Raw genomic sequence first — 18,265 nt, forward strand, 5'->3', positions numbered from 1 at the left:
ATAAGGTCATATGTGGGGGGAAAAAATGACAACAATCTCCCTGCAGGACTCTGCCAGCCGGCTTGGTGAGGTGATGGCCGAGCAGACAGCGAGGCTCCAGGAGCTCCGCAGACAGCTGAGCTCAGGCGCCGGATCGAGGTCTGACTCCGGATCCGACTGGGCTGTCGAGCTCCAGGCCGTGCAGGAGGAGCTGCGCCTGGCTCTGAGGAGGGAGAGGGAGAGCCAGGAGCTAAGCAGGAGTCAGGCCAGCACGCTGGACTGCCTCACCAGGACGCTGCATGTGAAGGAGGACATCATCAGGGTCAGTGAGCGGGAGAGAGAACGGGATCTCTCTTTTCTTTGTAATTTTCCTTTAATATAAAAACCCAGTATTAAAATGATGCTCAGCTCAAGAAGATGATGGAATAACTTGTAGTACTATATAAGTCGTTAAATGTGTTAAATTCAGTATAATGTAATATAATAATTCTACCAGTACAACAACAGAGTCGGGTCATACTTACAAATGCTATTTAACATCAACTTGTCATTAGCTAACACAAACAGCCCTCTTTTGAGCTTTGGGACAGAGCATTTTTAGATTCACTTGCTATTTAAATTGTTTATTTGTCTTAAAAACAGGAACCCTTAAAGGAAGACTTAATCCTTCAGCTTCAAATTATGCATACTTAAGACAATGATAATTCATTCAAAATACATTCGCCAAAACAATTACCACAATATGAGACACTCAGAGAACAGTATTACATGATATAGAGGCAACAAACGTGTAATATCCCTGTTCTGCTGTTTTAAAATGCATTAGTATTTTGCGTTGTACATGTGTTGCTTTCTAATGCGTGCGTATACGTGTGGTGGTGCGGGTTCTGCAGGACTTCCAGAAGCAGATGGTGGAGCCCTCAGGTCTCCCGCTGGTGGAGCGGTTGACCCAGGAGGTCCAGGAGCTAAGAGAGAGCCTGGTCCAGCAGGGCGGCCCCCCAGGCAGAGGCCCCGTCCTGGGCCTTGATCGGCCCAACAGCAGGCAGCCTGAGTTTGGAGGTGGGCATCAGAGAAGCATGGGACAGTATCTGTAACGGCATCCGAGCCCTGACTGTGGTGTGGGGCTCTGCGTGGAGTGTCCTGGTGTGGTGGTGGTCAACAGAATTTAACCCCCGGGGACCTTCCGGGTGTGAATACTAACACTGAACATTTTTGTATAGTAACTAGTGATGGTGACATGATGGACTAACTCAGTTTTCAACAGTCCAGTTCAGTCAGAGGTCTGCACGCTTCTAAACACTGATCACAGAAGGGTCTGTTTCATTAATAATGCCACAGTTTGTTGTCGGAGTTTCAAACCCCTTAACAAGCAGCATGATTTTCTTTTTTTCCCCACCTTTTTGGAATGGCATTGTGTTAAATCATCACTCAAACTTGACAAACTTAACATTGTTTGAAGGCAAAAAGCCTCACAATTCTGTGCCTGTAAACCATTTTAACGTTCCCAATTAAAAAAAGAAACAGATGCTGATTATTTAACAGGAGTATATAGAAAAACAGAGGGTGAGAAGGTGGTCATTAAAAAAACAAAACGTTTTAGAACCACTGGCTTAAAGAAAATAACCACTTTATTATGGGGCATTTTAAGGCTTGTGTACAAAATGTGAGGTTCTTGTTGAGGGGTGGAAGTCCAATTCCAAAATACAACAAGGAAAATAAAATATAATATGTACATAAAATAAATAAAAAAATGCAGATCCAGGTGATTTTAATCAAACATGCTCTTCACATGAATCCATCTGGGCGAAATAGCTGGAAAAATGTTTTTATTTAACTGTTTTGCAAACATACTGAACAAAATTATATGTTTTTTAACTCAAAGATCTAAGACCTTCTCTATGTACACAAATAGGCCTCTTTCTCTCAAATATTGTTCACAAATCTGTCATAATCTGCATGTAGTTTTATTTTTGTTCAGTGTATTTCAGTGCAGTTAAATGTCAATTTGAACAATTCATTCTACTGCTTTCTCTTATGAATCATATTTTCTATTTGGGAGGATACAAAGCATCGTTTAGTTAAATGGTGGTGTAAATATTTGTGTATTGTCATGATATTTGGTCACGTATGGCAGTGATAATATGTATGTGTGTGGGTGTGTGCCTTTGCATGCTCAGCAGCTTGAAGGAGTCCGTTTCTGAATGCTGTAAATTGTACAACAGCTGAACCGACCGATATTTTGTTTTGTGGAACAATATAAAAAAGTGAGCACATTGCTTTTTATGTGATTATGACTCTATAAACTTAGTTTACAGCTGTGTATTTTGGAGAAAATGCTTAAAAAGTTTCCAATTGTCAGTTTGCTTTTGTGATTTTATGATACTCTGTGCAATTCAACAACAATCACTTCCATCTCTGTGGTTCTGTATTAATGAATATATCGATAAAGTCGAGTGTCATACTGGAGCACAGTAAGTATGAATGTTATTTCTTTCCTTTTTCTTATTGATCTTCACATAAAGCTGAAGAATTCAAAGTGTGTGTCTGCACAGGCTCCATAAAAGTTTTTTAAAAAGCCACATTTGTTGGATTATATTTTATTCATACATTTTAAATCCCTTACATGTAATCGAGCCGTTAAATAAACAAACCTGCAGTGCACATAATGCGTTTGTGTTTGTAGGAGGTTTTCAAAGTTTGTACAGTTGAAGTAACTGTTTACTTGTTTGCACACAAGCCCAAGTTATTTTATCACTTCCCCCATCTCTATAGTGACATCCTTACAGTGCATCTTTTTCCACTACATACATGAACACGTATATTTACACACACAAGTCACTGAGAACAAACACTTCACGCAGTAACGTAAGCACAGAGGCCAGTTTCAGAGGAACATGATCACCCCTTCTCTCCTTGCTGTGTGGATTTCATAACTATACAGTTACGATATGTATAACGTACCAAATTGAATTTTCCAAAGCAGTTCAAATTCCCTTAAAAAAAGTTTGCTTAGTTATATTTATTCATTTTAACAATCATATATGCGCCTACATCCAACAATTAACACCTCTGAATTCCCCCCGTAATATAATTCTGGTGGAGAAACTTTATTTATATATTTATATAAATATATATTGCCGGAAACAGTCACATCCATCAATCATCAAGTCTACAAATATGTCTGTAACTCCTGCCGGGGGTTGTTAAAACCCCTCAAACTCACAGAAACAACACTGTAGTGTCCTCCTCAGTGGTAGCCACAGCCCTGAAATGTACATTAATATGAGACCAAATCCGAGTAGTAATGTAACACAGAAGCTAATATAGTTCCTAGAAAATAAATATGGCACCGTTGATGCTAAAAAGAGCCAGACCTGCCTTAGCCTTAACCTAACTTTATCACTCAGTACATTCAGTAAGTCGAGGCCAGTATTGACCTCGCTACAAATCCATGTAAATTTTCCCAGCCTCAGATTACCCATAATCCTGATCTGTTTAAATATCTTAAAATTTCATAAAGACATCCTCCCTTATTGGTCCATTCTCAAGTCTTTTTCAGTGGCTTCAGATTCGAGAGCCTCTCTTACAATCATTGCAGTTAATTAAAGAAACATCCTATCAGTGAACAACAAGCTGTTTATATGTACGTACAAACATTTGAACTCATAGCGGATGTTGCGTTACATATTACCAGCATCCTGATGAGAGTGAAGAAGGTTTTCTCCCTGCTGGGAGTGTGACAGAATTGTTGATGAATTGCACAAAGTAAACAGAAACGTTGAGAGAAATGTAAAATAAGTTCTTGTAATGGTCGAAAATCTTAACTTTCTCCAATCCTTTTTGCAGAACTGAGCTCAGAGGATGAAGACGAGGCTGATGAGGATTTGAACAGCGAGTACACAGAGAGCGTCGACGAAGAAGAGTCCAATCTGAAGGTCCCGTCTGTGGCCAACACCATGGTATGATGCATTACATTTCAACAGCTGCATGAACTCTAATAAAGCTTTGAATTCAAGTACTGATGCTTTTTCCTTCCATCATTACAAACACGTTATACAGTTTATTTTAGTGAAATTCCAACACAACAATTTAATTATCATTGCATCCAACAAGGATGAATTAGCAATTTAGAGCATTTTATTCTATTTATATTATGTTTTCAAATAAGAGAGCTTTTCTCAGTGTATTAGCAGTATTTTTTATTTGTCCCTATAGGAAAATAAATACAATTCTTATTTCTGTGACAGTTTATGTGGTAGTCTTTACTTTTTGTTGTCTACTTTTATTCTGAAAATTCTGTATTTTGGGAGCTGCATCCTGGCTCTTTCTGTGTCTGGTTCTGATTTTGAGTTTTTATTTAGAGTTTCGTGTTTATTTGTGTATATAGTTACATTTTGGATAAAGTATTTTAAGTGTATCTTAATCTTAAAATACACTCTGAAACTTATAAGAGTCGTTAGAAGACATTTCAAATCACATGACGGCAGAAAAACAGATTTAAGCTGCTGTGATTTTTGATCATTTCTCCTTGATCTCTGGTCCATTTACATAAAAAAAAAAAAAAAAAAGAAAAGATGGATTCAATAACATAACTGTAATGTTTTATTGTATAGTAGGTTACACCTCAGGGGCTCGTTATTCATTATCCAGAAACAATGCCCGTCTGTCTAAACAGGGTTCTCGAGGTACCGGAAAGGCTCCGTCCCAGGATGTGTTATTTGAAGGTCAGGGACTGATGGAGGTCAAACAGCTGGTGGAGCAGAAGAGGGCGGTGGAGAGAGAGCTGGGAGAGCTGAAGGCTCAGCTGGAGAAGGCCGGCTTCTCCTCACTTTCACAGATGAGGTAAGTTCAATTACTTAAAGGATAAAGGTAGTTATATTTCTAGCAGTGAAAGTACCGTCCTGCTAAACGTAGTCTGTAACAAATGCAGTAGGAAATAACTGAGCCTTGTTTAAACATGAACATTTATATTTGTGAGGTGTTTTTTTTTTTTACATCTTCAGTAGGAGCCAATGGGCTTGGAGCTGAGAGCCACAGACAGGAAGTCAGACAGCACTGAGGGAATTTTTGTGGGATTTGTTGACAATAAGAAAAATATAGAACACATCCATTAAACATAAAGATGAAGAAGAAGAAGTTTTTGGCCACTTGAGGTCAGTACCTTATTTGTAACCATTTATCTTTCTCCGTTTTTTTTTTTTTTCAAGGAAAGCCCTGTTCAGCCTGCAAGCAGATAACCAAGATTTAAAGCATCAGCTGGCTGAAGGGCCCGGCAGTAAACAGAAGGGTGAACAGAAGGTGTTGGATGGTGAAGAGGAGGAGGAGGAGGAGGAGGAGGAGTTGGATGTGACCATAGAAGAGGTGGATGAGGTTGAAGAGGAGGAGGTAAACTCTGAGCTGTGGGACGCCTGGGAAGGAGAGCTGTCTCTGTTAGAAACCAACATCCAGACCAGTGATGAGCCGCAGAAGACCCGAGCCAACAGACCCGAGTCACTGCACCGGCTCACCGGCTCCTCACAGGTCGGTGGTCTTGACTCTACAAGGAGAAGCACCGACCCTGAAAATAAAGCCACCCTTAATGTATTTCTTTTCCTGTATAGCTGTCAGCCGGTCAGCACGAGGGCGCTGCGTCCTCGGTGAGAAGTGAGAAGACAGCGCATCTGCAGCAGAAGAGCAAAGAGCTGCGGGAGAGGCTGATGGTGTCTGAAGCCACAGTGCAGGCTCAGGCCGAGCAGCTCAAAGACTACAGGGAGCTGCTCAGTGAGTGGACAGGCTGACGTATCTGAAGGGTTATATGTCGTGTCAGTGATGTGTGATTGCGTCTATCTATTTTGCAAAATCAGCAAAAGAAACAAATCAATATTCTTCTTCTTCTTCTTCTTCTGTGTCTCTGCAGCAGAAACATCAGTACAGCAGGACAGTAAGCAGATCCAGGTGGACCTGCAGGACCCGGGCTACGAGACCTGTGGCCGCAGTGAGAACGAGGCCGAGAGGGAAGACACCAGCAGCCCAGGTAGGTCTGACTGTTACACGCCGTCTCTGAGGAGTCTTTACACAAAAAGTAAAGGAAACTAAACATTTTATTCTTTCCTAAGGGTTAAAGTTAGTTTAAAACATACATTATCAAAATGTTTCCTAGAAGCAGATATTAGTGTTATTAGTTAGTTGTAGTTGCATCACCAAAGCACCAGAGGGCAGCAAAGAACAGCGCTGACAGGAAGTAGAAGTCATGCAGGTGTATAACAACAAATCAGAGACACTTCTCACTGTTCAACAGCACCACAAAGTAAAATCTTTAAAATGACCTTGAACTCATCTGAAAACATTTTTGACAACCTTCATACACATTATTAGACTTTATTTGGTTTTAGTTTTACAGCTAATGAACCTGAGTGTATAACAATAAAGAAAATGACCGAGATGCAGACTGAGAGCGAAACCAAAGGTGTTTTTTCCATTTCTGCTTATAGGAAACATAATTCCAGCCCGATGAATCTGATGCATGTGTGTACTGTGTGTTCCCTGACAGAGTTTGATGACCTGGAGATGTGCACATCTCTGGATTGTGGTTCCCAGTGGTGGCCTGCCAACAACAGCAGCAGCAGCAGCTCCACCTTGACTAAATCCACCACACAGAGCTCCGGTTATGGAGACGAGTCATCTCTCCAGCGCCTCGTCGAGGACCTTCGCTCGCAGCTCTCCCGCTCTCAGGGAGTAATCCGCGGGCTCCAGAGCCGCCTGCGCTCCCTCTCCACCTCCAGCGACTATGGACCCTCCACACCCCGCAAGGTAAACTGGTCCTTCCAGGCCTCGCCCTCCCAGAGCGGGGTGGAGGACGATGAGGGCTGGCAGTCGTCAGACGGTGGTCCCCTGGCTTCGCCCCGTCACCCTCACTCAGACAAGGGTCTGCAGGAGCTGGTGTCCCGTGTGGACGCGCTGGAGGAACAGTTGAGGAAAGGAGGCAAAAACTCTGTCAGCGAAGACGGAAAGTCTGCCACCTGGCCAGGGTGAGTGGCAGGACAGATGTTACATATATACATGAAACACAGCAGGAAATGTGTTTTTTTTTTTGTTTTTTTTTATTTAAAGTCAAGAAACAGCAGTATATTAAATAATCTAAATAACTTTTTGAAAAAAAATGTAACTGGAAGAAAAAGACCTTTTATGCAAACATGAAAAGGACATGACAGGATTACATAATGAATCCAGAAGCAGTAAATCTGATACATCATGGCAGTTCATTGCCGCTTCCCTCCTGAGATTGTTTTTTTACCCTGTAGAGCTTTTCTTCGAGCTGCTGTGGTGGCAGCTGCAGATCTTTCTGGCGACCTTTACAGTGAAAGCCTGCCAGGAAAGGGAGAGGTTGTGCCCTTTTAGTGCTGGAAGCCGTGAAACCTCTGTAGAATAAGTTTTGTGTCTCATTGATGGTAGCTTAATAGTGATCAAATATGACCATGTGTGAGTGATCAGAAAACAATTAGTGAAGGAAAACAATATTTCTGGTATTAAAAAGAAAGTGTTTTCAGCAGAGCAGCGAGGATGATGATGTTGTATTGACAGCAATAGTGCTGTGGAAATGGACTATATATGTATATAGAATTTATCAAAACAACGTGTAAACTTGGAGGTAGACCGCCCAAACTGAGACCAAGTCAAGACTAAGACCAGAGTTTATCGAGACCGAGAGAAGACCAAGACTTTTAGGGGCCGAGACCAAGTCAAGACCAAAACCGAGGGAGGATGAGACCGAGTCAAGGCCAAGACCAGTTCCCCACATTACATGACACACAATAAAATGTGGAACGAGATCATAGTTACTTCACAAATTGATCTGAAAGATCCACATTCCCATTAAAACACCCACATACAAACACTAAGAGCTGAAATCAACGTAAGCACTTCCATCACGGGGAGGGGTGACAGTCGTTAACGGTAACAACACATTTTTATTTAATGTTATTGGTTGCATTTGAAGCAACGCGTTTTACATCCAATCAAAGTTAGGATGTTAACAAATAAATCAGACAATCCAAAAGCAATTTACTGATATTCCCAAAGTTATGGTCTTGAAGTAAAATCCTGAGTCCTCAATGTCCAAGACAGAGACAGGACAAAGTAAAAATCACGCCACGAGTCCGAGACGAGACCAAGACCATCAAAATGTGGTCTGAAGACCGGTCTTGAATACTACAACACTACTTGGAGGAATAACAAGAGCAGATCAGAGTGACGTCTTGCTAAAATAAAATAAGGAATAATGTCTCAAAATTTTTTTTTTTTAGGTAAACAAACCTAATGATATATAATATAATCCATTTAATATATATAAATATATAATCCTTTGATTTAAAAGTACAATATGTAAGACTTGAGAGTTCCCTCCACCTGTTGAATTCCTCAAAATTAAGATCATAAAAGCTATGCATGTAGTATTTAGAGAACAAAAGAAGAACTTTACAGTACTTTTATCCTCTGACTGATATGATTCAGTCTGTAGAGCGATCCTTTAATCACTGCATGCACTAAACATCCCATCAGCCTCCGTCAGTATCCGCCCATGTTAATCAAGCGTGACCACAGATGTTTTTATGTAAACTCAGCTGATCTGACAGTCCGAGGGGATTAACCGACACGAGGTTGGGAACACGGTGTCCCATTTGCCATGTGTGACCAAAATGCAGCTGTGGGGGGGGGGGGGGGGGGGGGGGGGGGGGGGGGGGGGGGGGGGGAGTCTGTACAGTGAGGCCTCTTACATCAAGCGATGAACAGCTCAATATAATTTGCATAGTTAATTACGGCAGAAACAGAAAGGAGAAATGTATTGTGTGTTGTTTTTGTAGGCTGGCTGATAGTTTTAAATTAAATTACTGTGGGTTTGTTTTTTTGCTGTGGACCCTAGGAGGAGTAGCTGTTTAGGGTACTCTCAGGGTTTTCGTGTGTTATTTCACAGGTCATGTAACACTCATTTCTTTTCTGTCTCATGTTCCGTCTCTCTTTGTAGTAAATTCGACACTCTGATCCAGACTCAGGCCAGAGAGCTGTCTCACCTTCGCCAGCGGCTGAGGGAGGGTCGGGGCGTGTGCAACATCCTCACCCAGCACCTGGGAGACACCACCAAGGCCTTCGAGGAGCTGCTGAGGGCCAACGACATCGACTACTACATGGGCCAGAGCTTCAGGGACCAGCTGGCTCAGAGCGGCGCTCTGGCGCAGCGAGTCTGCGCGAAGATCAGCGGACGTGAGTGCTCTGCTTTTATTAACTTCATTATAGACACCGTGATATCCAGTCAGGTCTCAGAAGTGACAGATTCCAGTAATAGGCTGTCTGTTTCATTTAAAGTGTAACTGCATTATAAAAACAAATGTTGTTTTAAAACCTAACGACGTCAATGCTCCAACAGGAGATCACTCTGAAGATCCAGAGGAGAAGACAGAGCTGATCGCCATCCGGTCAGTGCTCATTTACTTATCTGTGTGCACATGTCTGCTTGCCCGTGCATGTGTGTTGTGTGTATCTGTTTGAGTTCTGCGTAACAACTGGCTCAATGTTAATCAGTGGAAAATATTGGTGTGTGACGCTCGGGCCAATGTTTGTTCCTCAGGGCAGAATAATTAGATGCTCACTCGATAATGAGTGATGATCTCACTGGATGATTAATGACAGAGCTAATTGGTTACTAATGAGAGAGGAAAAGTGGGGATGGGCTGGATAGACATCTAACTACCCGAAGGGCAAGGAAAGGTTAGATGTCTATCTGAATGTGCTTCCTTAGTGATCTTGCCCTGTTTAAAACCATCCCAGCTGTCATTGTGAATTCTGCGATTAACACGACACAACGTCTGGTTAGAGTCATAGACTGTATGTAAGAAGTGGACGTCAGTATTTGACGCCCTGAGATGAGAACAGACAACAACACACATAATTATGAACAGGCACATTCTAGTGGTAACCTTCTTTGGCAGACACGACCACTTTTGCTGCTTAGCTAGGTGCGTCTGTAATTCACGTTAACTGTCATTTTAACAGGGCTGATCATTTTGTCCAGCGAACAACAGGCTTAAAACTAAATGTGTTCACCAGAGGAAGTGAACAGCCGACTCCTGATAAGCTTTTTCAACGGCGCTGGTTAAATTTACACGGTGCCGTGGGTACGGGTCACTCTAGCCTGATTGACAGGTCGCCATGGTAACGACTTGTCAATCGCAGATATTTTCCTCTAAATGGGACCATAGTTTACTAAATGAACATCATGCTGTGTTGAAGGAGACTTGAAACTAGCGACTGAGACCATAAACTCATCAGGAAAGTGTTTACTTACCAGAAGAGTCACCCCCTGCTGGCCTTACGATAGAAGGCAGGTTTAAGGGCGCTTCCGCGTTGGCCTCGCTTCTCAGACCAATATTATATAGCTGCAGTACCGGAAGCTGCAGTTTCAGGACCCCCGCAATCCTGGGACCCCAGTTCTTTTGCGACAGCGCCATCTAGTGGAGTGGTGGTGGTAATGCACAGCAATACGAAGGATTAACCCTGTCCGGTCGACATGCATATAATCAATAACTTAGGTTAAGGCACACAGCCGGTGATGGTTGTGGTGAGGGTAATTGGCTTCGGGGGTCTGTCAAGAGTAACATATCTAGCCAGCCAGCCAGCTGGCAGTATCAAAGTAAACAAATGTCCTAGAAATGCAGTTCCAGTCCGAGGATTGCGGTCCTGAAACGGCTGCTTCCAGTACTGCAGCTACATACTACTCTCTCAGACTGGAAGCTTCCCGCTTGGTTACTGTTTAGCAAGCTTACGTTGGCATGGTAGCACACTGTTGGCTTGAAAAGAGTGAAATCACAATATTGCATAAACCCTTTTTTAGTAGCAAGAGTAGAGACATCAACATTTCATTCAAACCATAGATTCCTGTGCCAACTGGTGTAAAAAATCTTCGTCTTTTATCTTCATTCCCTATTTGGTTTCTTTTTTCTTGCACACCACGTCAAGGCTCATTTCCTCCTGCTACTTGCAGCTGGCTGGAGGTCTCGTTGGGCCCTTTAGCAACTTGTTAAATCAGGGAAGTTGCTCTGACATCACTGCATTACAAAACCCCGAAGTCTTCTGATGTCACAACACTGCAGGGCAGAGCCAGGATTGGGAAAAACTCCACCCACCACCACCACCACCACCACCACCAACTCTCCCCCTTAGTCATGACCAGCGGGGCACAGCTGATCCGAGCAAGGGCCTTAACTGTCCAGTCGATTGTGCACCTAATTAAGCAGACAGCGAAAAGAGAAAAAGAGAGATGACGAGGAGACAAAGGGACAGCACAAGTGAGATCAGGACAAACTCAGTTATACAAGAGGAGCAAAAAGAGCTGAAGTCCTGCTGTAGACTGAGTAGAACAACATACCATTACTGTGTTACTTTGCTAGTAGTGGAGCTAAAGGGATAGATCCAGAAATAAAGCTGTGTATCCAATAGTCATTGTTTTATACTATTAATAAATGAAATTACTGTGTGCAGTGTGAAAGGTGACGCTCATTGTGACAAACCCATGGAGAATTCTCACCAACTGTGCATTTTACAGAGCTTTTAAGCCTCTTTTAGGCTACATCTACACTACTACATTTTTGTTTTAAAAACCAGACCTTTTGCTACGTTTGCACCTCCCATCCTGACTAAAACAGTGAAACAGTTCCACTTTGTTGTCAGTCCATGCAAAGAAATCTCTTGTGTGGTTCTTCGTCTGTAGTAGTACTTTCTTAGTCATTTTAATATAGACGGAGATCAATTCTGATACGCAGCTAAAACGCTGGTGTGAACAGAGATCGTTTCATTTTAAAACTTTTTAAATGAAAACGTAGTCAATGTAGCCTTAGCTTAGAAACTTAATTATGAGACAGCGATGCTTCCACCTTTGTCCTTCATTAGGGTCACCAGAAAACACTTTACAAAAAAAAAAGACAGAAACAAATGTGTCATTGATTGAGTTTAGTATTTAGTCATAATGCTTTTAAATCAGTCAAATATCTGTGCTGGCAGAGAGGTGAAGGTGTGTCCCATGTTGGATGTACTGTAAGTGACATTGTATTTGGTCTACAAACAGTACAGGTTCCTTACTGGTATAGAGGAAGATTTTTTCTTAAATGTGCACCTCAAGATCAAGAAGAGAGCATAAAATAATGCAATATGTTCGAGTACTTACTGAGGAGCCAAACAAGACTTTTCCAGTGATGAATCCACAAACCTCAGCAGGAACAGGCTGTTACTGATTAAAGCTTAATATACAGTATATACCCTATTTGATGAATACTGCAAATACAGCCCTGTCTCTTTCAGGCAGTAGCTATATGTGCGGCTTGTGTCTATCTCTTCTGGATGATTGATGAATGTCCTGAATGTTCAGTCACTTGCACAAGACATCTAATTCTGTTTCATAAGACTGAAAGATTGGGGTGGGGCTTATAAACTTTCGATAAAATAGTTGAGAGATGATTAGCAGTTACTGTATGAAAGCACACGATTACCTTCTTTTAGTAAGCTAAAACATGCAAAAACACACTGGCAGGCTCATTTGAGCTTGACCACTGTTGTTGGGTAGAAAAGGGTGAGTGCTGGGTCAAACCCCAATAAACAAACAATGTTCTGTGAATAGTTAATAAGAGATGCCCCCTCAGAGAGTTAGAGAGGCACAGAGAGAGGGAGGCCTGCAGCAATCTAACATCATGTTGTTGCAGCACAGATGGCCGACCAGATGTGAGGGAGAATTATCAAGTGTTTTCTGCGACAGCCATCTCATTTAGACTGCACCTCTGATTCTCTGTGCATTAGCTTATGCATTAGCTTAACCCACACAAAGACTTTGTGACATCATGTTGGGTGTGTAAACATGTAGATGTGCAGACAGCCAAGTGGTGATAATGTATGACCGGATGAAAGGATGTCCCTATATAGAAAAAGAACAATCCTGTTACTTTTGATCATTCAAGCGTTAATTTGAACACTGGTCCCCAGTATCAATGTTATTCGCTTTCATATACCCTCCTGAATTGGAAAAACATTATCAGTAAACATAATCCAGGCAGCAATTACATTAATCTAATATGTATTTGGCAAATGTCATTAAAAAGTCACGCTGTGAAGCCAAACATTATTCAAACCCACAGAAATGTATTTTAAATTCAAGTGGAGATCCCAAATGTTTCCAAAGATATCAGATGTTGCAGACTGAAGTTGGGAGAAATGTGTCTAAAATAATAATAATTTTTTGTTTGATTGAACAAAGCAGACATAAAAAAAAAACATGTCTCGGATTTGAATATTTCACTGAGTGTAAACTTCTGCTGAAACAAGCAAAAGTGCATGTATAGGGTCCAACAGACACCTGCAGGTCAACGAAAGAAACAAATATTTTCCTTGACTGCCGTATATAATTAAAAACATATTTTGTGGATAAATGTATGTCAGCATGTGTGCATGAAGTGCGAGTGTGATTGCACCGATGCCAGAGTGCTGCTGAGGCTTGCGCCGGCTGCGTTGGACTCGGGGCATGTTGACACGGCCTCTAATCAGGTTAAGTTATTAAGACCTCCAATGGGAAGGGAAATAGGTCAGAAGCAGCTAAACGCAGAGAGACAGAGAGAGAGAGAGAGAGAGAGAGAGAGAGTGTGTGTTTGAGTGAGGGAAAACGTGAGGGGAAGCAGCAGACGGACGCAGCTCGGCAGATAGAGCATCAGTTTGCTTCAGTGTGTCCGGAGCAGCACATGGTGTTAAACATCCAGCGCTGCTCTGTATTATGTAAGGTTTACTCATCAACATATTCTGTATTTGTGGACCGCAGTAATGCAGTCTGGACTTGAATTTGTCTGCTCTTCTGCCTTTTTTACTTGAGTATCGGTTCTTGGATTGTCTTCAAGCTAAAGCTGGATGTAAAGTTTTCTTCGTGGGAGAATCATCCCGAAGCGTCTTCTTTCCCACGTGGGACACCGCAACTTATTTATGAATTCACTCTTGCGTCAGAGAGGAAGCTTGCAGCGTGTTTTTGCTCGTGGACAAATGGGCCATGAAAACTAACAAACAAGCAGAAGAAAGAGGAAGTGCTGCTTTTGTGGATGATCATTCATTCAGCTTCTGTTTCTCTCTTTCTGTGACGGGCAGTGCAGCGTGAACACACCAGCCCTCGAGATACGGACATCCGTTAATATACGCACATCCCTCTCTCCTTCTCCTCCCTCTTCGTATTGCTCTTTTGTCACTACATCTTTCTCTCAAGGCTGCTGCTGCGTTTGCTGGTGGGACAGGCTGTGTCCAGAGTGAGAGGAAGAGGATTTCCTTCGAGGGCACTATTCAAGACTTCAATGCAAAAACACTCATTTTTGGACCAGAGTCCAGAAAAGTAGAAAGAGAAAAGGGAAATTTAGCAGACCAAAAAAGGAGAAAAAAGGAAGAGTGGAGCTTCCTCAGGCAGCTGAGTCACCAAAGGGCTAATTACAAAAGTTTTTATATTTAAGAATTTAAATTCATTTCATGTTTCATCACTTGCTGGTGGGGTAAAATATCAAGACTTTTATTTGAGCTGCTCTCATGATACAATTTGCTTGATGTATGCCGACAGCTGTTCCTGCACCTGCCATCAAACCATCTGACAGATCGGCCGTGGTTAGACGTCGCCCTGTTGTTGCCACTAATGCACAAATCCTTTCTGCTGTGTGAGGATTCAGTCTGCACCTTCCACATACTCATCTTTCCATCCTTGCTGTTCTAGCTACCTTAGAATCTGGTTTGGGATCTTTTTGGGTTGCCACCTGTGGTCCTAGCTAGCTCTTACACCCCCAGGATCTGTGTGTAGGTGTGTTTAAGCAGACCGAAATCCATCTCTCTGAGAAGCCTGAACCTAATCGGAGGATTTGCTCTGCTTTTCACCTGATCTACCCACACGCTCAGTCATCCCTTTATCCCTTGTTCACACTCTGCCTGTCCACCGAACCTGCTGTCACACACAGTCTGGGGTCAGGCTGGGTCAGGACCTCAGAAGCTAAGCTAATGAGCCACGCTCGGTTTCCTCTGGTGACACGGCCGGGAGTAAAAACCGCAAAGGTGAAAGTTTTATCTAATCCAGGAGTCTGAGAGAGAGAGGGAAGAGAAAACTGGGGCGGGATGGTCAGTCAGTAGCCCGGGGTGAGGGCTGTCGGCCGGGGGAAGCAGAGAAGGCTGAAGGTGGATGATGGCTCCTTTGTGGAAGGCCATGCTGTCCAAGAGCAGCCCGCTGTACAGAGACTCTCTGTTCTCCTTCTCTCTGTGGGAGTGGAAGGCTCAGGAGAGAGAACTACTGCTGCTGAAGAAACTCACCGACAGGGAGAGGAGAGCATTGCTCGCACAACTCGACAAGTAAGAAACAAGGAACAACAACATGGGATAACCATAAAGATAATTTTGTATGTAGCACTTTTAAAACAACATTACAGTGTTCTTCTTTACAAGAAGATAATAGTTGGTGCAAAGTCACGTGGCAAGCTAAACATTCGTCCATTAAAGGTTTAAGAGTTTTTATTAGAAGCAACTGTCTAAACAATATTAGACAACAAATTCAATGATAGTGATTTAAGAAATCAAATTACTATTAAAACTATTATTTCGACCAAAGGTGTTGTAAAATTATCTAAATATGCACGTATGATTTTTGTCAATTTAAAACATAATTTTGAAAGTCAAGGAAGTTGCAGTCTGTGGAAAGACTCTGAAAATACGTATTTAGAAAGACCGCAAACCCAAAAGTGGCTTATGTGAAGTCTTAACTGTTCATCCCAATGTCCTGAAGCTAACGTCAAAGAAGTTACATGAGTAGGTGATGTGATGAAAGGACAAGAAGTCGCAAGCAATGGACAAATTTTTCCCAAATAAGGTCCACACGTCCAACACGTATGTTCATGTACAGGTTAAACAAATGAGACAGAAAATTAATTGGCAAAGAGGTTTTGACGCGGACAATATTTTTAAAACTTTGCACAGAACCATGCTAGATGTTTCTCCCTCCTTCCAGTCTTCATGCTGAGCTAGGCTAACCACACCACTCCTGACTCCAGCGCTGTACTTAACACAAAGACATTCTCATTTCACTCTTGGAAAGAAAGCAAGTAAAGAGTTTTTTTTGGGGGGGGGGGGTTGAGATCTGTTTGGAAAGAAAATATAAGAATTAACAAGGACGCTGTAGTTGTAAATGTGACGTGATCATTAACAGATAGAAACATACTGTAGATTGACTTTGATGTTGAAATCATCGTGTGACTGTGGGTCTGTAAGTGTGTGTGTGTGTGTGTGTGTGTGTGTGTGTGTGTGTGTGTGTGTGTTTATTGCATGTGTGTGCATCAGCCCGTTTGATTTAGACAAATGACCTTCGCCTCAACATCTGTGTCCCAACACGTCACTGTTAATTAAATCAGCTGTAGGGGACACACTGCATACGCAACTTGTGTCACCATTTGTGAGTGTGTAGTTTGTCTTGTTGTCCCTCGAGCTTCCTCTCTATGTCTGCCCTTCCTGTCAGTATAAATATCTTATTCTTGTGAGAGTGTGACTCTCCATTTTTACCTGGGTGACGTGGTACAGTGCCAGGTAAACACAAGTCACTAAGAGGCTTCCCCAAAGCAACACGATGCGCTCAGCAAAGCCTTTATGGGACGGTCCAGATTAGCAGGCAGGTGACTCACACACCTGGTACATTGTTACTCATTAATGTTCTGAGTATGAAACAAAACCTCATCTGATAGACCAGTGCAGGAGCAGGTTAGATCATATTTTAATGAATGATCGGTTTTATCTACACCAGCTGTTCCTTACAGTAAATTTCATTAACTAAAGATCTAAAAAGTATTGATTGATCAATTTGAAAAGTTTGATCAGTTAAGTCATTCATTAGGGATCCAAGCAGCGAAGCAAAAACTGTACGACTAAAACTTAGTATTTTAGGTTTCTCCAATTGGCAGGATCATTTTCAGACTTTGTTGATTTAAGTTATCAAAGAGTTTTGCTTTGTCAAAAAGGTTTTGAAGTTATAAATTTTTACATTTGTGTCTTAAAGTTTAATTTAACATAAATAATCATAAATCAAAACTTGGAGCGTGTGTTTGGATGCTAGGTCGGAGCTTTCGCTGGGCTGTCCTGGGATATTTTGCCATTAGGGGGCGGAAAAAATGTCTCATAATTGGCTGCAATAATTGCCTCACTGAACCTATGATCAATTCAGGTGTCTGTCACTATATATTTTCCAAAAGCTTAACATAGCTGCGCAAAATAATTGTGATTGGCCCTGGTGCAAATATTTTTCTTGTGCCCTCCGCCCCAAAAAGCACGTTCGTGTGCACATGGGCCAAACGCAAATCTTACAGCCTGTCCTTGACTCAAACCACCACAGCCTGCTGTCTGCGTCTATCAAATAAACCGAAATAGCTTTAGCCAGACTACAGTAACAAATCAACACAAAGTAGCAGACACAGGATGTCAATAACCACAGAACAAATGGCAAACAAGAAAAGCACAGCAGCTCATTATGCCTGCACTGTCTGATGCTGAATCAATTAACATCAATGTGTATCTTTAAAAGTCTTTAAAAGTCTTCAGTCTGAGCTAAGGCCTTGTCCACACGTACACGGGTATTTTTGTAACTGGAGTTTTTCCTGAGGCTGGTTCCGTGTGTGTACGTTTAAAGTGACCATAGATACCCGAGTCTGGCACATGTGATGTCATTGCATCAAGTTGTGAGAAGGTGGCTGGAAACCAGCTCTCACCAGTGGCTCGGTAAATTCAGTAAATCACCTTCTCTTGGGAATTCATGCATGTGGTGTGTTTTCACGAGCTCATTGAGGTCATATTAAGTCAAAGATTGCCTATTGTAACTTGTACCCGGTGAAAATGTCTCTCTCCCACTACTCAGGAACATGAAATGAAAATCAATGACCTCAAGGTGACGCTGTTAGAATCAAGTTTACATTTTTGTAATTATCTGAGACGGCTTGGCTAAGAGACAAAATTATTTCATCATTTTAATCTCTCAAATCATTTGCATTTGCATTTGCTTGACACACGTTTATAGATTACATCTATTGAGCCATTAATTATAGAAATGGCTTTCCCCAGCCAAATTTATCTTGCTTATCTTAAAATGAGCAAATGTACATGTAAGGGCTGCACTAAATTAATATGGACTTGTGGTCTGGAATAAAGTAAATGGATTAACTTGACTGATAACTAAAACCCATATTAATTATATATTGTGTGTGTGTGTGTATGTGTGTGTGTGTGT

The 18,265-nt window shown here is 41.9% G+C and overlaps 1 protein-coding gene across 4 annotated transcripts in view; it reads left to right on the top strand.

Annotated features, from left to right (window-relative positions):
• LOC123971510 (phosphodiesterase 4D interacting protein) overlaps window positions 1-11,376 on the top strand; it is an 89,521-nt gene extending 78,145 nt beyond the window's left edge. For 2 of the 4 annotated variants that reach the window (XM_046050388.1, XM_046050387.1), the window contains 11 exons: window positions 47-301; window positions 873-1,038; window positions 3,826-3,938; window positions 4,655-4,821; window positions 5,187-5,499; window positions 5,580-5,739; window positions 5,876-5,992; window positions 6,509-6,986; window positions 8,981-9,216; window positions 9,380-9,428; window positions 10,969-11,374. In XM_046050388.1, coding sequence (XP_045906344.1) covers window positions 47-301; window positions 873-1,038; window positions 3,826-3,938; window positions 4,655-4,821; window positions 5,187-5,499; window positions 5,580-5,739; window positions 5,876-5,992; window positions 6,509-6,986; window positions 8,981-9,216; window positions 9,380-9,428; window positions 10,969-11,086 — 2,172 coding nt within the window. In that variant the 3' untranslated portion in view covers window positions 11,087-11,374. Of the gene's footprint in view, window positions 1-46; window positions 302-872; window positions 1,039-3,825; window positions 3,939-4,654; window positions 4,822-5,186; window positions 5,500-5,579; window positions 5,740-5,875; window positions 5,993-6,508; window positions 6,987-8,980; window positions 9,217-9,379; window positions 9,429-10,968 lie in introns of all 4 variants that reach the window. The other 2 variants (XM_046050385.1, XM_046050386.1) reach the window with 2 other exon arrangements.
• Window positions 11,377-18,265: the final 6,889 nt, after the last annotated feature.

The sequence above is a fragment of the Micropterus dolomieu genome, linkage group LG05, assembly GCF_021292245.1.
Source record: "Micropterus dolomieu isolate WLL.071019.BEF.003 ecotype Adirondacks linkage group LG05, ASM2129224v1, whole genome shotgun sequence".
Taxonomy (NCBI): Eukaryota; Metazoa; Chordata; class Actinopteri; order Centrarchiformes; family Centrarchidae; genus Micropterus; species Micropterus dolomieu.